The sequence below is a fragment of the Myxocyprinus asiaticus genome, chromosome 37 (assembly GCF_019703515.2).
Source record: "Myxocyprinus asiaticus isolate MX2 ecotype Aquarium Trade chromosome 37, UBuf_Myxa_2, whole genome shotgun sequence".
Lineage (NCBI taxonomy): Eukaryota > Metazoa > Chordata > Actinopteri > Cypriniformes > Catostomidae > Myxocyprinus > Myxocyprinus asiaticus.
In genome coordinates this window covers 17,841,405-17,866,728 of record NC_059380.1, presented here as the reverse complement: position 1 = coordinate 17,866,728, position 25,324 = coordinate 17,841,405, and the positions used below count along the sequence as shown (strand labels likewise).

Sequence of the window (25,324 nt, the reverse complement as noted above, 5' to 3'; positions counted from 1 at the left end):
CCAATGATCTGTTGTCCAATGTCTGTTTCTTTGCGCAATTTTCTTTTTGTTTTTCTGTTTTAAAAGTGGCTTTTTCTTTGCAATTCTTCCCATAAGGCCTGCACCCCTGAGTCTTCACTTTACTGTTGTACATGAAACTGGTGTTGAGCAGATAGAACTCAATGAAGCTGTCAGCTGAGGACATGTGAGGCATCTATTTCTCAAACTAGAGACTCTGATGTACTTATCCTCTTTTTTAGTTGTACATTTGGCCTTCCACATCTCTTTCTGTCTTTGTTAGAGCCAATTGTCCTTTGTCTTTCAAGATTATACTGTACACCTTTGTATGAAATCTTCTGTTTTTTGGCAATTTCAAGCATTGTATAGCCTTAATTCCTCAAAAAAAATTACTGATTGATAAGTTTCTAGAGAAAGCGGTTTCTTTTTTTGCCATTTTTGACCTTAAGACATGCCAGTCCAAACACAAAGACAATGTTAAGCTCATTTATCGAACCAAATAGCTTTCGGCTGTGTTTGATATAATGGCAAGTGATTTTCTAGTACCAAATTAGCAATATAGAATGATTACTCAAGGATAAGGTGTTGGAGAGATGGCTGCTGGAAATGGGGCCTGTCTAGATTTTATCAGAAATGACTTTTTTCAAATAGTGATGGTGCTGTTTTTTTACATCAGTAATGTCCTGACTATACTTTATGATCAGTTGAATGCCACTTTGGTGAATTAAAGTACCAATTTCCTTCCGAAACAGCACAATCTGTACATTATTCCAAACTTTTGTCTGCCAGTGTATATACATTTAAATATTATTTTACTTCAAAAGTAAATGTTGGCTTCAGCCTTTGTTTCTGTCCAAATACATTACAGCAGAAACCCAGGGGCCTGTTCTTTAGCTAGATCTCTTAACGCAATAACTGCTGGAAATCACTTAAATTAAGAGCAAAGGATTTTCAATGTGGCCAAAACACAATTTATTAGAGTCCTCCATGCCCTAAGAGCACGAACATTATGAGGAGAACAAGCACTGAAACACACACACACAAGCTCTGTTCCAAACCTGGCAAGCTGCCTATGCAGGCAGCATTAAGGCATCATAGGCATGCTTCTAATGCAAAGACAGTTTTAAATGATAGGTTTTAAGGCTTTCTGTGGCATGGGGGCCGTGGTCATGTGTCTGTCTGCGGGAGAGGGAGAGTGGTAAGGCTAGTCACCTGGGTTGTGATTACTCTATTATCTAATCAGCCAATTGTGTGGCAGCAGTGCATAAAAGCATGCAGATATGGGTCAGGAGCTTTAGTTAATGTTCACATCAACCATCAGAATGGGGAAAAAATGTGGTCACAGTGACTTGGAGTGTGGCATGATTGTTGGTGCAAGATGGGCTGGTTTGAGTATTTCTGTAACTGCTGATCTCCTGGGATTTTCATGTTCAACAGTCTCTAGAATTTACTCCAAATGAAAAAACATCCAGTGAGTGGCAGTTCTGTGGATGGAAATGTCTTGTTGATGAGAGGGGTCAACAGAGAATGGCCAGACTGGTTCGAACAGACAAAGTCTACGGTAACTCAGATAACCACTCTGTACAATTATGGTGAGAAGAATATAATCTCAGAATGCTATTTTGAGATGCGGGTTAGCACTGTTTTGGCAGCACGAAGGAGACCTACACAATATTAGGCACATGGTTTTAATGTTGTGGCTGATTGGTGTATCATATGCAGAGAAGACAATCCCATAATGCATGGCCACGAAAATGCCAATCCAAGCAAAAGAAATGTTGATTATAAATTCTTAAATTCATTCAATACCGAAGGTGCTGATAAAAAGAAATAATAGACTGTTTCACCAAAATGTGTCTATTTATTTTTCTGCTTATTAGAGTAAAGCATGATTAGCTTAGCAATTTGTTATCGCCAAACTCACTGTTGTTGCCGCAACAGTGCCCGTCTACTTTTTCAGTCGTCTTTGTTCCCGTAAGAATTTTTCCCATTCTTTTTATCCTTAGGGGTTTCATAAAATACTTAATTAAAGAGTTCTAAGCCATGAACCAAACCAGCCAGCTTGAATTATAACATTACAAACTGTAATGAAATACAGGTGAATTATAACATGAATTAAAACATGTTGAATTATAACATTACAAACTATGGTCAATTATAACATTACAAACTTTGATTTGAAGCAAAAAAAGTATTTGAAAATCAGACAAAAAGACAAAAGGTACAAGACTGTGTTTTGACAGTTTTTAATGTGGGAATGAACCACAATTTATTGAAGCATTTGGAATGAAATACTCAAAAACAATCAGAAAATAAATTATTAACAACTAAAGTTGTTAATTAGAAATATAGAATCAATATGTTTTATGTTTATTGCTAAATATTTAGATAAATACCACTATATAAGTAGTTTGAAAGTATACAGAGATGGACTCGGTTACGTCATTCACAGAGTGTCATGGAAGTTGGCACTCGCTACTAGGCTGTTTTGCAGTGGTTTGGCAAATTTTGTGATTGGTGGGCTTTCCCCCTCAGGATCATTCGGTAGTGTAGTTTTTGACCAGGAATGTCAATATTAAAAGTTGAAATAATGCAGACTGACAGATTCAGCAGAATCATTTACCATCGATTAACAAACTCAGACCTCACAGTAAGTCTGTCTTTTAAGTTATTGTCAATTCCCCTACGGAATAAAAGAATGGGATTCTTACTTCCATAACCAGGTTGTTGCACTCTATTGTAATCAATTGAGAGTCAATTAAACCGTGTGATTCGGGCCACGAGTGCTATGTGTATGATAGTGCATGGACTTGCTGTCTATGAAGAGTGTTCCAAATGGGTCATTTATGAGGTTCCATTTAATTTAGGATGCACTAAGGCATCTTAAAATGTATGTGTTCTTTGTACTTGGGCAAATGTATTTATTCTTTGTTGTGGGCAAACAGGGCTGGCTAATTATCTCCCACTCAGCCACCGCAATTGATTCACGGGAAACTGGCTCAACTCCTGGAATTACACTAATGTCACAGGCTACTCCGACACACGCATATAAATTGTGTGGGCTGCCTTCCCGGGTCACGTAACATGGTGGTTTGGATTGACAGAGAGAGCCGTGAGGAGGTGGGTAACTTGCACGATCTGCCAGCTCATTGCAGAGACTCTTGGCATGATGAAACTCCAGAGGGAATGGATATAAAATTTGTGACCATAATTCTGTCAAAAGATCCAAGAGAACTCCCTCCCAATGGCTTTGAGCTTTTTCTTTTGCTTCGGACACAACCTAATTTGAGTATTACTTTTCAAACTGCATTTCCTATAGTGTAATGCTGTTGCTCTGTGCAGCATACATACACTATATGGCCAAAAACATGTGGACACCTGCACACCAGACCCATGTGTCTTGTTGAACATTTCATTTCAAAACAGTGAGCATTAATACGGAGTTGGTCCTCCGTTTGGTACAATAACAGCTTCCACTCTTCCAAAAAGGCTTTCCACTAGATGTTGGAACTTGGCTTTGAGGATTTGCTCCAATTCAGACACAAGAGCATCAGCGAGGTTGGACACTGATATTGCAATGGGGTCAGGCTAGGGTCACCACTCTAAAATAAATTTCATTCCAAGGGTGTTTAGGTCTGGGCTTGTGAAGGCCACTCTAGTTCTTTCACACCAGACTCGGTTTACCATTTCTTTACAGTCCTCGATTTGTGCACGGGGTCATTGTCATGCTGGAGAAAAAAAAAAAAAAAAAAAAGAAGAGGAGGAGGAGGTATGCCTCATTCTACTGAAATTTTAAAATAATGAGCGTAGCTGAAATTGCCAAACCCATTATTTGAAATGTGTGCCTGTAGGATTATCCACGAACAAAGCCATCAAATGAACACAACACCAAATTCCACAGATCAGAGAGAGCCCCCACCAAACTATTAGAGAGTCAAAAAAATGAATCCATGGTGCCTAAATTGCTGAAGGAGACCATCTCTACCATTCCTCCTTAATCTCAAACTAGGGTTTGTAAATGACAGAGCTGACCCATATGGACAACCTTCCTTTGTTCCACAAACTTAAACCCTCTGTAAGACCAAATGGCCAAGTAAGACCTTGTGACCTTAAATGCATAAATCCATGTCCATATCAGGAAACGAAGACAGTCCCAAGGCCCGAAATCAACATAGACCTAAAGACAGAGACACCTCCTCTCCCCATCTGCACATTCCAAAGACATTCTCTCTTAGCTCAGCAGAGACCGCATGAGATCCGCCTGAATTACAATGAACAAAACAATGCCAAGTCTCTTTATTCTGGACGATAATTAGTCATGAGATCTTCATGAGATTCTCATTATCCTGCAAACAGCATCTAAAAGGAATCCACAAATGTTGTACTTTGCTGTAGTTCACCCTCTAAAATGTACAGAATGCATTTAGATCCACAATTTTCACAATACCTAGCCTTGCTAGATAATTCTGAAAATTACTTGGAACTGTGATTACTTTTATAACTGACAAATTAACGATTATAGCCGATGTACCTTTTAAAATATGTGTAGTGATTTGTAATCACTTCTAAGTAACAAATCGATGATTATAATCTTTAAATCTTGTACTATTCAAGGCTTCACCTGTTAAAATACCCAGACAATCGGGTTTTTCATAATGTGTAATGTATTATCCATGTTGTAAAACCAATGAATTAACCAGTATGATTGGTAATCAGGGATTTTCATGTTTTGTTACATGTGTAATATTTATGAAAGTATGTCATATTTAGTATATAAATGCTTGCTTGTTTACGTAGTGAATGTTGATGACAACGAATGTCATGTCTCTTGCAAAGTATTCAAGATATAAAAGTTCATGATTAAACTTTCACTATTTTGAGCGGGAGTTGAAAGAATCCTGTACACACAAAGGATTGTAAATCAGCTCTGAAAAGGACAGACCAGTCGACCATGAGACTCTGAAAAGTCACTTCTGATTGGCTCAGATGCCTTTGGGGTGCAGCCAATTTCAGTTCAAATGTTTCCAAAACAGGAAGAACGCTCTTCTGCTCTCTTGGAATCCTCTCTTGGAACCATCGCTTGGTCTCCTCTCCTGGTCCTGTCTCTTGCTTTTCACTGCAGCTCTTCAGCTCCACAGCCTCCGTGCCATGATGAGTCCAAGGAAAACTCGGGACTCATCCCGAGGAAGCCTCTCACTCTCTGCTCTACGGTTCACACACCCAACAGGAGTCGCGAGTCCTCGTTGTCGAAGGCCTCGCTTCAGAGCCCACCTCATCATCCATTGAGACAACAGACAACAAACTATCAGCGATCATAACAGAGTCCAAAACATCGATGAAAGGAACTTTCTTCAAATGCCAAAGAACCAAGCAACGCAAGGAATCGCAACGCAAGGAAATGCAACGACATGCAAGTACATCTCCATACTTTTGCTCAAAGTGCTGGTGTATTAGTTAAATACTTTGGGTAATCCGATTGCAAACTGATGTAAACTCAAAGAAGGATAAATGGTTCTTAAGGCATTGTCAACAGACTCCATAAAGTTCATTTTCTCTGTACTGATCATTTATTTCACATTCTGTCACTACTCACCAACCTGTTTCATGTTGTATGTGTTAGATTAGTTTTTATGTTTAGAATAGCAATAAAGTTTGTCTGTATTCAAAGATAATTTGACTGTGGTATATTTTGATAAATAATCTCATCCCTGTTTTTAAAAGATTTTGCTTCAAAGCTATACCTAAATATGTGTAATATTATTTTAAATAAGCCATGAGAATAATATTACTCCAATAAGAGAATTAATCATAATTATCGAATTCCTTACAATAGAAATTGTGAACGGATACAACGAGACGTATTACGATTTTAATGGTGGAGCATTTAATTCAGACAAATAATCTAGTTATTTGTCATTTATCTAATTTATAATGGTTGTCGAACACAACTAATTCCATTATACATTTCCTTACACAATAATGTAGAATAAGGACAGTTTAATTTAATTCCTAGCTCACACATACTGTTTCCCTACATATAATGGTGGTCGAATGCGGCCAAGATTCGTAAACGAATTAATTAATTTATACAATCCAATTTCCCTACAGTCCACATAATTTGGCCATGTACCGCAAGTCGATGAAAACAACAAACAGGAGAATCAGCAGACATTTATCTCCATTCATTTATTTCCAACTTCTTCAGAATGACAGGTGCTCATATAATTCTTAGTTAATCTGCAAAAAGTTGATGCACTAATCTGGTTTATTACAGACTATATTGTTCAACATACATTTAAGATACAGTGCCTTGCAAAATTATTCAGACCCCTGACCAATTATCTCATATTACTGATTTACAAACGGTGCAATGAAATTTCATTCTGTTTGATATTTTATTTTAAAATACTGGAACTCAAAATCATTTATTGTTAGGTGACATTGGTTTTATGTTGGGAAAAAAAAAAATGAAATATCTTGCTTGCATAAGTATTCAACCCCTGTGCTGTGGAAGCTGCCAGGTTACACCGATGAAAGAAACTGCTCTAACGAGGACACAATAACTTTACCACTGGCATCCACCTGTGAATCATTAAAGCTGCAATCACATTTTCTGGATAAAAAAAACCCATTGTTGAAGGTTCATTGGTCAGGCTGTGAATCTGAAGGAAAATGAAGACCAAAGAGCATTTCACAGAAGTTAGACATAAAGTAATAAAAATGCATAGATTAGGGAAAGGGTACAAAATTGGTCAGATGAGACCAAGATAGAGCTTTATGGCCAAAACTCAAAGCGCTATGTGTGGTGCAAACATAACACTTCCTATGCCTCAAGAAACACCATCCCTGTAATGAAGTATGGTGGTGGCAGCATCATGCAGTGGGGATGCTTCTCATCAGCAGGGACTGGGCATCTTGTTAGAATTGAAGAAAGAATGGATGGAGCAAAATATAGTGAAATACTGCAAGAGAACCTGCTTCAGCCTGCTAAAGAAAACTGAAGCTTGGGAGTAAATTCACCTTTCAGCATGACAATGCCCCAAGCACAAGTCCAAAGCAATATTGGAGTGGCTCAAGAACAAAAAGATAAATGTCCTACAGTGGCCCAGTCAAAGTCCTGATCTCAAACCTACTGTGGCACTATTTGAAAACTGCAGTCCACAAGCATCACCCAACCAACCTGAACAACCTGGAGCAAATCTGCCGAGAAGAATGGGCCAAAATAATTTCGTCACTGTGCAAAGCTGGTACATATTTACCCCAAAAGACAGTTACTGCAGCAAAAGGTGGCTCGACCAAATATTAATGTGTGGGGGTTGAATACTTATGCAAGCAAATATTTCAGTTTTTTATTTTTCATAAATATATTTCCCAACAAAAAAACAATGTCACCTTACAATAATTGATTTTGAGTTTCAGTGTTTTAAAAGAAAATATCAATCAGAATGAAATTTCAGTGTACCATTTGAAATTCAGTAATATGAGAGAATTGGTCAGGGGCCTGAATACTATGTCCATAACACTGAGCCAAGAATCATCAGCTCAATTCCTTTAGGCTGTGTATAATGAGATCAGAAGAATACATCCCATCATATTATCCAGCGCCAGTCAGTGGGCCAGAGAGCAGAAGACGGGGTGTGAATGAAGCTGTTCTGACATCTCCATTTCGGCCAAGTGTCTAAACCCTGTCTGCTTTCAGACCACTCTTGTCTTTAGGTCCACTGGGATTAAGAGATTAGATGAGGGGTAGTTAATTGCCACTGCCTTGCAATTAACATAGGGGTCAACAAACCTGACCTCTTCTACAGGAGGCAACCAGTTTTTTTAAGGGTTGCAACAACTGATCGATAAAATCAATAGTAACCAATAATGACATTCATTGTCATTTATTTTTATTATTATTTAGTTAAGGTCTGTGTGCTTTCATTAGCACTGTAACTTTACAGAAGTAAAAATAAATATTAGTTGTTTTATTCAAGAGCATCTGCTTAAAGTAACTGTTTTTCACATTCTTCATGTTTCATGAAAAAACTAGGGGTGCACCGATACCACTTTTTCTCTTCCAATCCGATTCCGATATCGGAAATCTCAGTATCGTCCGATACTGATCCCAAGCCGATACCAGTGTTGTTTTTTTGCACAATCAGTTTAGAATATTGTGTGGAACTAATTAGGAGTACTCTTTAATATGTAAAGAGGCACAAACCTCTAACTACATATTATTTCAATATAAATGTATAGCTTATTAAGAAAAACTTTATTATTAACTAGTATACTGAATAATGTATCAGCAAAATTAAAAGTAATTCCAGTCTTCAAGTCTTCAGCAGAAAAGAAACCAGTGTGTTATTTTTGTCTTTTTTTTTTTTTTTTTTTATGTTTCAACTTGCATTTGGACTTTAAAGGATTCAGATCTCTTTTTTTGTTCAATTTAGTTGTAAGACATCAGTCCACATTTCATTCACACAGTTATTTTTTGGAACCCATTCAACTTAAATATTGTTATAAATTGTAAACAAATACTAATGATGATAACAATATAATAATAATAATAATAATGATAATAAATTGTTCTTAATATTATTATTATTGACTTTTAATTTTAAATACAACAGTAACATTTAAATCGTACACTTTTTAAACCCTCACGCTTTTATTTTGACATTCTAAACTCTCCAGGAAGTCCTGTATGTGTCTGTTTGTAGGCAAGTTCACAGTAGTTTAATTCGCTTCTTATTCAAATTCTGGTAAAATGCACCTCTGGTGCTGTTCTAAATGCATATTATAAGTGAACCGAACTATTGAGCATCTACATCTGAGATGCTGCTCTTGTATATTGCGCACCACGTGAAGGCTAAAAATAGCCGCGAGTGCATCACCAGCCTGCGCGTGAGTTTGTGTCAGAGTAGCACCATTCGCTGGCGCTGCGCATACTATATATTTACTTATTAAACACAGCCTTTTGTGATTCATAGAGCTATCGCACATCTTCAGGTGGCTTTGAATAAAATGCACGAGTCTTATGAACTGCGTTAATGGTGTTTTTATGGTTCTTTTATGTCATTTTTGGAGCTTGACAGTAACGAACATGACTAACACACAGTATTGGATATGGATCAGACTCGTCGGAAAAGACCCGATCCGTCTAAAAGCTTCAGTATCCAAGACGATACCGATCCAGGTATCGGATCAGTGCATCCTTAGAAAAAAAACATGATAAATAAGCAACATCTCTTTACAATATATGCAACTCTATGCGATTTACATAAAAAAATTAAAAATAAAAATAATAAAAAAAACAGCTTATTAATCTATATTAAAGGAATAGTACACCCAAAAATGAAAATTCTCTCATCATTTATAGTACTCAACCTCACGCCATCCTAGATATGTATGACTTACTTTCTTCTGCAGAACACAAAGATTTTTAGAAAAATATTTCAGCTCTGTATGTCCATACAATGCAAGTGAATGGATGCCAACATTTTGAAGCTCCAAAAAAAAAATCACATAAAACTGCATTAAAGAAGTCCACAAGACTCCAGTGGTTAAATCAATATATTCAGAAGCAATATGAATGGTGTATGTGAGAAACAGTTCACTTTCACATTCTTCTTCTTGCATTTTTGCTGATTCACATTCTTCATGCATATCGCCCCCTACTGGGCAGGGAGAATAATTTCAAGCAAAAAAGGACTTACAAATTCATTTGATTCTTACCCACACCTACCATATCACTTCTGAAAATATGGATTAGAACATTGGAGTCTGGATGGATTAGGATGGATGGATTACTTTTATGATGCCTTTATGTGCTTTTTGGAGCATCAAAATGTTGGCACCAATTCACTTGCATTATATATACCTACAGAGCTGAAATATTCTTCTAAAAATCTTAATTTCTGTTCTGCAGAAGAAAGGAAGTCATACACATCTGGGATGGCATAAGAGTGAGTAAATGATGAGAGAAGTTTCATTTTTGGGTGAACTATTCCTTTAAGCCTTAGAGTTGAAAGAATATGCTTGTTATATTCTATTAATTAACGTTAATGACAGTCAATCAAGGACATTTCTGAAAATGTGCAACCCTATTTGCTATGCACTAATTGTCCAGTTCACTAACTGAATGTTTTACTAGGGGTGTGATGAAACAATAATGTTATGATGGAGAAAATATTTAAACTGGCTGAATAAAATACTTTGTTTAGGCAAAATACTCTGAAAAGGCTACTTAAAACACAACTCTGCTGGGGTTTTCATCTGTTTGCATGTAAACATGCAGTGTGTTTTGGTGTGCAGTGTGTTTGAACTGCCAACATAAATTTCATAGGTAGCTCAGGACTATGAGTTGCAGGAGCTTTCGAATGACAAAAAAAAAAAAAAAAAAAAAACCCAGCAACTTATATTCTTATATTATATTTGAAATACGGTATTCAAAATTACTACATAAATCTCCATGGAACCATATTTTATCACGACCCACTTAAAACTAGGCTGGACGTAAAGTAGATTGAACTACAGGCCCCTTCAGCTTTCTCAATACAAAACGTCTGCAAATGACATTTCAGTTCTCCTGGCTTTGGCTGTGGCGTTTGTTTGGGTCGCATTCTCTTCTCTCTGTCATTTGACAGCCCGGCTGCTGGCTTTAATGAAGACAGATAAAAGGAGGGGTGGGGGATCAGCTGCGTCTTGGGATGAGGCGTGAAACTGGGTTTAATTGGCTCCGTGATCAAGAGTCTTAAGGAGAGAGCCCGTTCCCCTCGCCCAGCAACTATGAGTACACAAGACCCAATCTGAGACTCGTCTACCTCTGAAGTTTCAGTCGCCATGCTTGCACATGTCCTGGTTGCTAACAGACCCAGGACAGCAGGCTTCTGCTATAAACCCATAAAAAGAGAGGCATGATAGGGAAAACTAGTCGAAATGTATATTCTGTCAGTAGGCAACAAAAGGAGCACATGTACAGTATTGGTTATATAACAAGCAACAGAATGAAAGTTGAACGTTACATTTATATAGCGCTTTTCTGACACTACACTCAAAGCGCTTTACACAGTGAACAGGGGGCTCTCCTCAACCACCACCAGTGTGCAGCATCCACCTGGATGATGCGACGGCAGCCATAGTGCGCCAGTACACTCATCACACACCAGCTATTGGTGGAGAGGAGAGAGTGGAGTGTCAGAGCCAATTAATGGATGGGGATTATTTGGAGGCCATGATTGAGAAGGGTCAATGGAGGGAATTTGGCCAGGACACCAGGGTTACATCCCTACTCTTTTCGAGAAGTGTCCTGGGATTTTTAATGACCACAGAGAGTCAGGACCACGGTTTAACATCTCATCCGAAGGATGGTGCCTTTTTACAGTATAGTGTGCCCATCACTATACTGGGGCATTAGGACCTACACAGTCCACAGGGTGAGCACCCCCTGCTGTACTCCCTAATACCTCTTCCAGGAGCAACCTTAGTTTTCCCAAGAGGTCTCCCATCCAGGTACTGACCAGGCTCAGCCCTGCTTAGCAGCAGTACACAACCAGTCTTGAGCTACAGGGTGATATGGCTGCTGGCAGAATAGAATATAGAACAGAATATATTGTACTGTTGATATATTCTTAGGCCGGGCGTACACAGGGCGAGTTCCGACACTCGTGAGGTTGTGAGCCCCAGCACACGTTACGAGTCAGTTTATCTGATAATCGTACAGATGCAGTGGCACACGACAAGACTTTACGACCTGGCAAATTCCGAAGCAATCGCATGAATTTTTGCGCTACTTATCATTATAAAATATAAAGACAGAGAAGATTTAATTCCGTGTGGCAGTAATAGCTTGCTATTTAAACTCTCCATCATTTACAGTTTTTTTTTTTTCCCAACACTGACTGATAATTTTTCCAAATACTGTTGGACATTTGACAAATTTGGATTTCAATGGGAGTGCTGTCTGATTTCATGACTGCATACATTAATCATTACGCCAGTGTGCTACTGTCAGTTACTGCATGATAAAGTGTACAAAAAGTACAAGATTAAAAAGAAAGTGTGCAAAATCAGCGCACCGTTTCTGCCAATAATACTTGGATTTAAATAATAAAGTGCAAACATGCTGTTTACGACAAAATTCTGATTATTTCAGGAGTACCTTAATGTGCTTGCTTCTCATCTGTCACTGCATGTTGATATCACACATACTGAAGATCCATGGGTTCTTGTCAATGTGAATGCGCTTTAAAGCTGCACATAGCAAAGTTTAAAAAAATCTTGTTTTATTGCTGAGGTTGACTGACAGGTAGAACTTTCATCCTAGAAGTCCTTGGTTTCACCAGACTCGTGCTTGGGGAGTCAAAAAAATGTAACATATATCCAACATCATGTATATATGGTTATAGTGAATGTTACAAGCCCCTGAATGCATCCCTAGAACTGAAATGTACACATGGATGACAGATAAAAATAGGCCATGATGGAAATTTTATAACTCAGACCATCAGAGTGTTAAAGATTTTCTTCTAGCGCAACCTTTAGGTATGGCAAAGGAATAGCAGAGAACAGTATGACCTTTCTGTAGAATCCTTCTTTGATGTGGTTGTGAATATTATGGGAAAAGCACAGTTATAACGCCCATTTTCTCCAAATGTGTAAAAGCTTTATGAACACTTAAAGGTGCTATATGTAAGATTAACAACAAGTGTTTGAAATGGGTACTGCAGTCCAAATTCAAAATATTGGAGAGTTGTCTGCCACACCCCAGACTCGAAACTCCTGCGGGTTGCCAGAATGAGGAAATGCAACAGGAAAATTAACTCAGCGTCTGTTTTAAAGGATTTCTGGGCTTTAAGCTGTCTCCATCTTCCAAAGCCATCTCCAATATTTATCTTTGTTTTACTATGCCTCTGGTCATGGTGGTTTTTAGATGGATGGCGAGGCTTTTTAGGTCGGGTGGAATCTGTTATCTCTGATCCAGTTCATTTGCTGGCTTCCATGGCTGCAGCACGCAGTGTTGTTTGCCTGCAAACTTGTTCAAATCTGGCAACCCAGCGGTGTCGAAATACTATTGGTGAGTGGGCAGTGGGTGGGATCACACAGGCCAAAACATAAACAGCAATTCTGCCCGGAATGAAAACTTCAGAGTAGAATATACTGGCTGTAGCATTGTTATCGGAGATGCCAGTATTTCCACTTAGCATGTTTGCTAATTCTCTAATGACATATTATGGTCATTTTATGATTTAGTACAGTAAAAATATTACATATAGCACCTTTAAGTATTCACAGTGTTGCCAGATTTATGGAAATATTTTGCTGTTCTCAAATTGCTTATTCTTTTGTAATGTATTTGTTATTTGTAATTTATTTATTTTGATTTTTCTGTAAAGCGCCCATGAGTTCTGTAAATGTGCTATACAAAATACAATTTTTGTTATTATTAATAATAGTTACAAATGTATCGTAATATGTATCATATTCTGAGGTAGTTGCCGATACCCAGCCTTACATGGTTAGGATTTGGGTGAATTTGTAAAAAAATAAAATAAAAAAATAAAAAATAAAATCACCATCAGGTCGTTTCTATTTCTCAGAAAAAGCTGTCCTAACAACACATGAGATTCTTAGAATCAGGGAGTTGAGCAGACAGTGCATTGATTATTAACTAAAACCTTTAAATCTCTCAGAGCTGTTTAATTACAGCAGGTATTTGATCAAAGGCCCTCAAATTCAATGGGGTAATTTAGCCTGCATCAGTCAGCGATACATGAACAAAACTCTGCTTCAACCCTGCACTCTCACTCTCTTCTACTAAATTGAGTGGACAGATAATGAACTACAGGCTAAAGGTTATCACAATAATTTGGTGATAATTTTGTAAATTCAAGAGCCCTTAATGGCCTTTAGATATTTTCTAGACCAGTTAAACTGCTCAAAGGGATCTGACATTTGTTGTTATTTAGCCCTCATTGACCAGCAGGGTAACAATGGCAGGAACGAAAACCAATTCATCAGTCTAATTTCTCACATCGTAATATCACTTGCCCTCAGCCTCTGCATTTGACTAATTTCCAAAGAGTTTTTCAGCCATAAATTTTCCACCCCTCAACCAAACTGATTTATCAAGTAAAGAAAAGGCATAGCGCATGAAGTAATTGTATTTAAAGACGGCTCAATAGCGAAACTGGAAATAACACAATGTGTTCAGGACTGGTGGCAGTGCAATGTAATCTGGCAAAGTGAGACACGTTTCTGTGGAGTCTGCCCAGAATGAAATTAATCGAAAAATTCTTTCATCCTCCTGCCCATAACCTAGGACGACCAAAGCTCATCTGTATGTTGAAAGAGTGAAGCAAGCTAATTAGTGATTTCATCTCATGGGAGAAAAATGAGATAGAATTCAGTAGTCCATCAAAATTGCCAAGGTCTTTACACAGGCTTATTCAAACTCTGAAGGACTTTGGTAATACTGAAAGTATATTATTGATACAGTATCAGGAATACAGATTCAGAGAGTTACATCAAAGAATTTAAGGTAGGTTAGACAAAAATTGCTTCTAGGTTATGCACAGTGGCCCCAAAATTTATTAGGACACTTAAATCACACTAAGGCTTTGTTCACACTGCAGGAAAAATCTATTTTTTTCTTATTTAGACTGACTGTTCAAATTAGAGGATATACAGTATGTGAATAGATCAGATTTTTTTTTTTTTCTGTTCAGACTACAGTCGCATTTGCTAGCATGTCATTAGTTGTCACAGTTATTATGCAAACTTGCATGTGTTCACCATGCGTGAGTGTTTAGCAATGGATGTTTTGCCACTATTCTTGTTTTTCATGAAGACAGTACAACATATTTGTCACAGACAAACTTAAAAAACTGGATAGGTGGCAAATGCAACATTTGTTGCTGCTATTGTTTACAACTGTCCCGTTTTGCCTGAAATTACAATGTCCCATACGAGACACCTTTAGACCTGCATTTTAGTGGGCAGTTTAACCTCCCTTATTAAAGGCTTTGTGTCCTGTATTGAAACGTAAAAGGGTCGGAGAGCGAGACTCTTAAAGATAACTAGCGTCCGGTATTGAAGTGCTTAAAATGCTCAACCGTCCCGTATTCATGTGAGACCTTCAGTACATTATCGCATTGTGGTGGCTCGCAGCCGGTTTGTGTTACCATACCTCAGTGGTGAATTCTTAGGGCTAGCAAAGCCTTCTGCTGGCCTAACATGCAAATAAAAAATTACGTTTTCATCCTTTCATTCTCATTCACTTTTAAGCCTATTTATTTATAATCGCTTTCCACTCCTATTTCGACTACAAACAAATAGGGAAAAACAAAAAGTTTATCCAATCAGAATTTATTATTTGATGCTTACAAGCAAAGCGTGACACCTGTTTCACATTGCATGCCGAAGCTGAGCTCGTTAGCCGAAGCAGCGTGTGAGTCTGAGCTCCACCCCGATAAGCCTTCAGAATTTCCACTGAATCCATCAAAGTGCAACTAAAGTCAGACTGTCCAATTCATCAGCCAATCAGATTGATTTATTTGTTCTTGGTGGGTATGTCCCAGTCAAGGCCTTCTAGCTGGCCTTGAGTGATGCAATCACGCATTGAGTGATGTGCGTAATTAGAAAGCGAAGAGCGTGAGATTAAGCTGACGGTGTCGGCTGTCACTGCCGCTATCGCCATCGAGAAAGAGATCCTTATGGATTTAAAAACCGGAAATATGTTCTGCATGATTGTTTAATTTATTAAACAGAAAGGAGGGCTGATTTTCACTTCAAGTAAATTGGTGTGCTCTGACGAAACAAAATTTATTGCAAGCGTAATTTAAATCACAAATATTATTAGATAGCTTTTTCCAGGTATTACAGAACTCCTTAGTAGATTCATAAGAAAAATTATAATTTTTGAATGTCAGTTCGGGAGACGTATCCAACTCTTATTTAATAATGTATATCACAAAACAATCATGCTGCAGTTAAAATTAGGCTGGCTTGAGCATTCAGCATCTTTTTGACTTTTGGCTTTCGTGCATGGACATGTTTTAAAATGTCAAGTGGTGATATTAGTTGGCTGTGACGTAATGTATGTCCATAGGGTGTCTTATTCATTGTGAAACATTGTTTTCTTCATGGCATGAATTGCACTGAAAGCCTAGACTTAAAATGCATGGGTCGCCACTGCCGTACCTTAACGCATCTCTTTGGGTGGGTAAAGCCAATGTCTGTATTTTTTAAAAGAGGTTTGCCATGCTTTGGCTGCCCAGTAACATATACATGAAATATGGGTATGCTCCATTCAGAAGTGATCATCCATATGCCTTATTCACCTCACAAACTTTACCTTCCTTTGTCAGTGGGCTAAAAGAGAATAAAACGGTCATTCTGAACTGACTCTTTAAGTCATTTTTATTGAAAATTCTCTTGCAACAAACCTAGAGCATGGCCATCATTTTTGCTTTCCCTTCTAAGTGCCTTGTGAAGGCATCATTTATGCTGTTTGGAATGCAGTATATGTCTTCTCATCACAAAACCTGAAGAAACAACCTGTCGCACACAATGGATGTAAAAAAACTAAAACAAAACAAAAACAAAAAACGCACATGAAAACACTAACAAAAATCTGATTTTAATCAGATTCCAAACCACCTACGAATGTGGTTTGGATCAGGCTTGTAAAAAATTTGTTTTTGTCCTGTTTAGACTACAAAAACCTAAACGGATTTAAGTTAGATATGCAGAAAAAAATATATAATTATTTCTGCCTGTGTGAAAATAGCCTTAGACATTTTTAAAATGTCACTGCATTAGATAACAAAATAGTAAACCAAGTGGCATTAATATTATGTTTTACCTACTACTTTTAATCAAAGTTGGCCCCAAGGTCATTTTTATTGGATGTACGAAGTCAGTTCAGTTATCCTAAAGATAGGTACCTTTTGGATATCAGTCCACACAGGAGCACTAGTGGAGTAACCAAAGATGTAGTTCATCACATTATCTACTGCATGGACAGGTTCCACTAAGTTTGGCATCCAGGAAGTTTTCAATTTTGAACAGTACATCTATGTTTTATAATTTAACAACACACAGAACTTATGTTTTTTGTGAAATATTTTGCTGAGAAGTGTGCTTGTGCTTTCTTCCTTTGAAATAAATGCCACTTGGTTTGATTTTTTTATTTAATGCAACAACATTCAAACATTTGTGGCATAAAAAAATGTCCAGATACTTTTTGGGGCCACTGAAGGTGGATAAGAATTCTTCTCCTTTCATATTCCCTTTTGCCTTGTTTTCATAATTGACAGAAAGAAAAAAGCCCAGAAAAGCTCAACCCAGGTAACCCACACAGGAAAATGAGGTTGTTTGGTGTTCCGTGGAGGGTGAACTTCTGTCAAATCCGAGCAGTGCTGACAGAATGCGTTCACGGATCAGAACCACAACAGAGCTTGCAGTGTCACTATCACTGCAGAATCTCATCACTCTACTGCCAGTCAGTCACTGCCAAAACATGAGAGATCAGACACCTAAACTGGAAAAGACGCAGGTGTGTCCGTGTAATGGCACGTCTGACTGGTCAGCTGCCAGGGAGGAGAGAGTAGTCAGTGAGCCTGGCTGAGCACTGATGGATGCTAAGATGGCAGAGGGGGCATTGTACGTTGGAGTAGATTCAGCTTTTCAGACAAGAGAATCAAGCAGAGAGAAAGAGAGAGAACAAGAGAGCTTGATGCTCACCTTTGTGGTTGATGGAGCGTACGCACTGCTTGCTTTGAATGTCCCACATCCTGACAGTCTCGTCATTGGAGCCGGACAGCAGGAGGGTGCCGTCCATGGACACAGACAGACATGTCACCAGATTTCTGTCCAGGAGGAGACAGACTGTTATAATGGAGACAGCTGAAGTTAAACTGGCTTTAACAGTAGAACAGGTTTGAAAAGATGTTACCACTATTAAGAATTCAGAATTCATGTTTGAAGGTTATTTGTTCTACAAACCAACAAGTCTGCCTTCAAAATATATGCTCCAGACATAAGCTATATTTCATTTAAAATTACTTTAAAGGGGTCATGTCACGAGGAAACCTACAACCTAAAAACTCTTTTTGAAATCGCCCCCTTGTGACGTAGAAGATAAGAGACTCTTGCATAGTCCCCGCCTCCACAACATACGTAATCATCGCGGCCAGTGAGTTGATACAGAGATAAAGCGGCTGGGATACTGCAACACTGAAAGTGGTACTATTGTAACAGTAGTTTGCTTTTAACCAGCGAAAAGAGTAAAGTTAGGTCCCCAGATGTTGTTGTGTTCCTGGTTGTTGAAAAACTCCATCTCTGCATAGCCTTCTGAAGGATCCCAATGTTAGGAATAAGTGACTAATTCAAACTAAGTTCCTGAACGCATCAAGATGGGAATAAATGTTTGGATTCATGGATGGATTCTTCTGAGACCCAAGGATTTAGGCTTTGCAAAGAAACTTGTATTGAAAGATGCAGCAGTGGCAAAAATATTGGACACGACAGTAATGCCGGTGAGTAACAAGTGTAATTCTAATGTTTCATCTGCCTGTGTTTGTTTGATATGTAAGGCATTGTATAGTCAGCCATTTTAATCGCAAATTAAACTATGATTATGACTCCAGGATTGCACTTATTACATGGTTACTTACCAAAGAAATAAACAATTCCTCAAATTATTATTTAATCATTATTTAAATATAGCAGAAAACATGGAGGTCAATGAAAAACAATGAAGTATAGGACAGTAAGGCTGCCTGCTTTCTCATCTGTCTCATATTAGTCATGATGCCCCCCATTTTGGCCGTAATGAACGCATTGGGACGCCCATTTTCCAGTGGAAGGGAATGGAATGTGCAGAAGAGGTAGGATATGTTCAATAAATATAACTGACTAAGCTTGTTATTTCACATAATTATTGCTCAATAGGGCAGTTTTAACTGTTCATGAGATGGATGGCCTGAGGGGAAAAGCTGTTCCTGTGTCTGGCTGTTCTGGTGCTCAGTGCTCTGTAGCACAGGCCAGTAGGCAACAGTTCAAAGAGGTAGTGGGCTGGGTGAGTGGGGTCCAGGGTGATTTTTCCAGCCCTTTTCCTCACTCTGGATGTGTACAGTTCTTGGATGGTAGGAAGGGCAGAACCAATAATCCGCTCAGCAGTCCAAACTGTCCTTTGTAGTCTTCTGATGTCCGATTTGGTAGCTGAACCAAACCAGACAGTTACTGAAGTGCAGAGGACAGACTCAATGACTGCTGAGTTAAACTGTATCAGCAGCACCTGTGGCAGGTTGAACTTCCTCAACTGGTGAAGGAAGTACAACCTCTGCTGGGCCTTTCTCACAATGGAGTCAATGTGGGTCTCCCATTTCTGGTCCTGTGATATGGTAGAACCCAGGAACCTGAATGACTCCACTTCTGTCACAGTGCTGTTCAGAATGGTGGGTGGGGGGGTAATGCTTGGGTGTTTCTCCTGAAGTCCACAATCATCTTCACTGTTTTGAGTGTGTTCAGCTCCAGGTTGTTTTTGCTGCACCAGACAGCCAGCTGTTCAGCCTCCCTCCGGTATGCATACTCATCGACATCTTGGACGAGGCAGATGACAGTAGTGTTGTTTGCAAACTTCAGGAGCTTGACAGAGGGGTCCTTGGCGATGCAGTCGTTTGTGTACAGTAGGGGAGAGCACACATCCCTGGGTGGTGCCAGTGCTGATCGTACAGGTGCTGGAAGTGAATTTCCTCGGTCTCACTAGCTGCTGCCTGTCTGTCAGAAAGCTGGTGATCCACTGACAGATAGAGGTGGGAACAGAGAGTTGGTTTAATTTAGTCCAGAGAATAGCTGGGATGATGGTGTTGAAAGCCGAACTGAAGTCCACAAAGAAGATCCTTGCATATGTCCCTGGTCTGTCCAAATGTTGCAGGATATGATGCAATCCCATGTTGACTGCATCATCCACAGACCTGTTTACTTGATAATCAAATTGAAGGGGGTCCAGAAAAGGTCCAGTGATGTCCTTCAGGTGGGCCAACACCAGTCTCTCAAATGACTTCATGACCACAGACATCATATCAATAATTGCCTGGACTGAGTGCTTTTAGGGAATTTCATAAAACACTTGCAAGTTTTCATTCTTGGAAAATACAGTTCCACACATGTAATGGCAGGAGGGATTCTGCTTTTCAATAATGTTAGCCAATCATAACAGTGGGCATGTTTTAAAGCTATAGAACGAGTTAAAGGAGCGTTTTGGACAGAGCTAAACACAGGGTAGAAAAAGGTCATGTAATACAACATTACTACTACATTGTGCAAAAAAATGTATTAGCATTGTAAGTGAACCTTAAGGAAATAAAAAAAAAATATGCATGACATGATCCCTTTAAATGCATGCCATTTTTATATTTTAAAATCCCTGTCACACCATAGGTGCCCAAGTAATTAAATTGGTAAAAAAAAACTTTAAAATACCTAAAATATACACTTGCTTTTCTATGCATACAGTCTGAGAACACATTAAAAATCTATGAAAATAGAAAAGTTTTGGGTTTTTGAAAAATTCTGCATAATTTCTGTCACTAATCAAATGCAAGTATGTGATGATGACCGTGTTAACTCTACTGTACAAAAGATTAGAAAAGATGCTCTAACTGAAATGATTGCTGGAGGAAGTCAAGAGAGCAGGATCTAAGTACAGCTTTATTTAATAAGAAAACGAGTCCAGATACAAAACTTGGAAAACACAGGAACAAAACAAAACCAAAACTCGGGAACAGAACAAACATCGCATCCATGAAGGGTAACAGGAACAAAGACACAAGAAGGTAAACACAAAACTTCAAACTAAAAGTCACTAAATTCCTAGTGACCTCTGGTAGCCGCTAGGGCAAAAGTCTCAGGTGTTACACTAACATTTTCAAATCATGGTGATAACATGGAACATCAGGTTTTGCACACACTTGTTGAGTCCATGTTAGCTTGAGTGTATGCTGTCATAAAAGCAAATACCAAAAATACTACCAACCAAATGTCTGAAAATTCACTCAAATTCTTATGCAGTTACACTTTTCAATCAAGTTGTATTGATGTTTTGCATGATGTTAGAAAAGAACGCAAAACAGAAGCATTTTTCCTAGTGGTCAAAAACCATTGGACCTTGTGGCGATACAGAAAATCACACACGTGCACGTATGTTTGCACCTGTCCTTAATCACCTTTGATTGGAATACACGGGGAGAGAGTTTAAAAGATGGCAAATTGGAACAATACGGGGGGGAAAGGTGGGTGAGACAAGAACTGAGTGAAAAGGAACACAGGTGTAAGGGTGTTTGGTGAAACAAAGGAGGTGGAGACATTACAGGAGTGTCCGGTCGAAGCGCTGCCATTGCACGGTCCAGCTCAACAGAGGCCTGATGTCGCAGTTTTGGTGAGTTAGATGTCTGAAGGATCACATTGCAACGCAGAGGCGAAAGCAACGGATTGGAGTCTGCATTTGATTTGACTACAGCACTGGCAAAGAAGTTGAGGAAGTGTGTAGCGACAAGATCCAGGTATTTGCTCCTGAATTAGTTTCCCCACCTAACCTTAAGGAGTTTCCCAATCGAGTCGTTGTTTAAATATATATACTTTTTCTTTTGTAACGGGTGGTTTTAAGAGCTGTCAAGGCCAAATTATATATTTTTAACAAGCCTAATCTGTCTGGCACCTGTATATAAAAAATGTTATTATCTAAATTTAAGTCTGAGTGTGCCAACGTTACATCCTCATTGTATGTGGGAAAACTAATGTCATGTGTCATCTACCCATTTATTAAAAATTAAATGGAACAATACAAATCTTGTTCTCGCAAAAAAAAAAAAAAAAAGAATTCTCTAAAATGAACTTCATTTACCATGTGTTGAACGTGTGCTCTAGAGACACAATAGCATGTGTTTCATAAAGATACAAAGAACAACATCAAACCACACCCTTTCTGCCACCAGCAGCCATCCATTCTGCAATCCTCACTGTGCGCACCCAGAAAATTCATGGCACAGGGGCCCATGTTGGCAGCCTCCAACACCAGAGCAAATTGAGGCAGTAATTACACCGCCTGCCCGCATTGGCTCACAGGCAGAGTTTCAACACAAAGAATAGAGAGAGAAGGAATGTAATCCAAATGAGACCATTCCAAAGTAGAACTCAGAAGTTCTTGGGCTGAAACTTTCTCCCATTCTTCCTTTTATCGACTGAACTTTGGGCAGCAGTTCACAGATGCAAGACTTTTCCTGAGGCAATGACCGAGGACAAACACATGGGCCATATCAAAACATAAAGAACCTCACCTGTGTCCTTTGAACACCTGATTGCCGTTGTTGTCCAACTGGAAGGCTTTATCTCGGCTTAAACTCTGCCAAGCAGGAAAGAGAGAGAGAAAGAGCAAAGGAGAGAAATAAATATTACTACAATGCAAATAAAACATTTCAGTCTCTAAGGACACAGAGTTGTTGCTATTTTAGGTTTTTCAAATCAATATATGGACAGATGCTGCTGTGTATTTATGGAGAAGAAAAAAATATGAGTTTTAAAAGTCGACCAGAAGTGAGAAGGTGTACAAATAATATCTGATCATCTCAAGTTAGGCTTTGATGATCACAACATTAAACAATGTATTGGTAATTATACTGACTGACTTGAGATCAAAACCTCAACAGCACCATACTTGTCATATATTACAAAAATATATAATATGCTAAAGTATTTGTTGCTAGCTAGTTATCTGAACTTATTAAATTTAAGTTAGGTTAACTCAACTAATTTATGTTTTCACTACACAAAGTATTTGAGTAGGGCCAACATTTTAATTTCATATTAAAGAAACTAATTTTCATTGTGTGGAACCAATTGTAAATCATTCACTTATTCTACTGTTCAGTACTTTAAAATGGTTTACTTCCCTCTTTGCACTGCCTTGTTTGCACCTTTTAAAGGCTTCACTGTTTGCACTATGCACTAAAAAAATATATGTATTTTTAATTTACCTCAGTTATAAGTAAACTTTTTTTACATTTGTTGTGTGTACATACCATCTATCCTTCATATGACAGTGTACATGATTTTAATTGCTAGTTGAAATCAGTGTTAGAAAACTCAAAGCACAATAGTATTATTTTGTGTTTGTGTTTACTGACAGCACAGGCATGATAAAAGGTATGAAAAAGTAACAAACAAAATTGACAACAAATTGTTAAAGTAGCATTAAAGCAGTCTCTTCTTCTTTGCTTTTGCTTTCGCTCTCTTGTTTTTTCCCATCTCTTACAAATCCGTTTGCATCTCGTCCAAGTGACATTTTGGAAAGCAAAACATGAGCATAAAGAACAACACAAACTCTTTCACGGAGTCAGAAAATGTTTTTGTAGAGTCGGTGAGCTGGTTCAGGTCATTGCTGTTATAACAGAGTTATACACTGTGGCAAGGAGGAGGGCAGGGCCGGGCCGTGATGATGCACGCCCAGCCCCTAATCAGGCTAATCAAGCCAACGAGAGGGATAAAGGTGGCCGGAGGCGGCAGTTCGGGAGAGAGAGAGCTACAGGCAGCTGCCCTGCATGCATTTGTGTTAGATGTCTTTTGCTTTAAGTTAATCATTAAATGATTATTTACATTGTCAAGCCGGTTCTCGCCTCTCGTGTGCTTGATTAGCCAGATTAGGGGCTGGGCATGCATCATCACGGCCCGGCCCCGCCCTCCTCCTCGTCACATACACTTAACACACTTTGACACTCTTAAGTCCAAGCTTATTTAAAAAAGTTCTTGCTTTCAGTGTCCTCTGTGGAAAAACGACATAAGAATTTTATTCTAACTGATTTTAGGTACTATTTCAACAGCTGTGTGGAAAATTACTAATGTAGTGATCTCTTTTGGACACTGACAGCCAGTGTTGTAGTACTCGAGATCGGTCTTCGTCTTGAGACCGGTCTCAAGACCACTTTGTGAAGGTTTATTATTTATTAAAAATGTAAAATGTATTTGCTGTGCCGTTGCAAGAATTAATTTGCAAAAACAAATCTACAAATTGGAAAAGACACAAATTTGTTGGTTTTTAATTATTTTTTCCAGTTAACGTACATGGCATCTGTGACCACAGCCTACATATGTTACTTGCACTTTGTGCATTGCCGAATTTCAAACATTACGAGTTCACGCTACTAAGACAGACAGAAAGCATGGACAATGTCTTGAAAAGGAAAACTATCAACGATGGTTATGTGGGATATTGGTGTGCCATGGGATTTTTTAATCGTAAAAAATGGGGAAACACTGACCTAAACCACAAAAAGTTAATCTGCAAAAAAGCGTCCAAAAGAAAACACACAGCAGTATGTAAATTCTGCAATGCAATGCTTACCGAGACAGCTGGGACCACGTAAAGCTTTTACTGGAACTTAGAAAGGAAGCATAAAGAAAGATAAGCTAATTGTAAGTGATGCTAACAAAGCTAACTAGCTAACGTTAGCAATCTGCCTCTTGCTGCATTCCATTCAACTCAGAAAGTCAGATTTTCCAACTTCCTACTGGGAAAAGTGCAATGGAACACCACTTGAAGTCGTAATTACAACTTGGAAAGTCAAGCGGAAATTTAAAACTCCGATTTCACCAAGATGCAGGTGTGTGACAATCTTGTCAGCACCCAGGAAGATGAATGTAACGCAGCATCAGTACCTAAACTCATCTTCACTCGTCACCCAAAGAGATTTAGCGCATATAAGCTATACATACAGTTGTGCTCAAAAGTTTGCATACCCTGGCAGAAATTGTGACATTTTGGCATTGATTTTGAAAATATGACTGATCATGCAAAAAAACACAGTCTTTTATTTAAGGATAGTGATCATATGAAGCCATTTATTATCGCATAGTTGTTTGGCTCCTTTTTAAATCATAATGATAACAGAAATCACCCAAATGGCCCTGATCAAAAGTTTACATACCCTTGAATGTTTGGCCTTGTTACAGACACACAAGGTGACACACACAGGTTTAAATGGAAAATAAAGGTTAATTTCCCACACCTGTGGCTTTTTAAATTGCAATTAGTGTCTGTGTATAAACACTTAATGAGTTTGTTAGCTCTCACATGGATGCACTGAGCAGGCTAGATACTGAACCATGGGGAGCAGAAAAGAACTTTCAAAAGACCTGCGTAACAAGGTAATGGAAATTTATAAAGATGGAAAAGGATATAAAAAAAATATACAAAGCCTTGAAAATGCCAGTCAGTACTGTTCAATCACTTATTAAGAAGTGGAAATTTCAGGGATCTCTTGATTCCAAGCCAAGGTCAGGTAGA

At 38.5% G+C, this 25,324-nt stretch overlaps 1 protein-coding gene across 1 annotated transcript in view; it reads right to left on the bottom strand.

The window, feature by feature from the left end:
* Positions 1 to 25,324, bottom strand: part of wdr18 (WD repeat domain 18) — a 105,589-nt gene that overhangs the window by 33,281 nt on the left and 46,984 nt on the right. Inside the window, exons 6-7 of the mRNA XM_051676272.1 lie at positions 22,323 to 22,387; positions 17,728 to 17,852 (exon numbers count right to left, since the gene is read on the bottom strand). Of these exons, the coding sequence (XP_051532232.1) occupies positions 17,728 to 17,852; positions 22,323 to 22,387 (190 nt within the window). The remainder of the gene's footprint in view (positions 1 to 17,727; positions 17,853 to 22,322; positions 22,388 to 25,324) is intronic.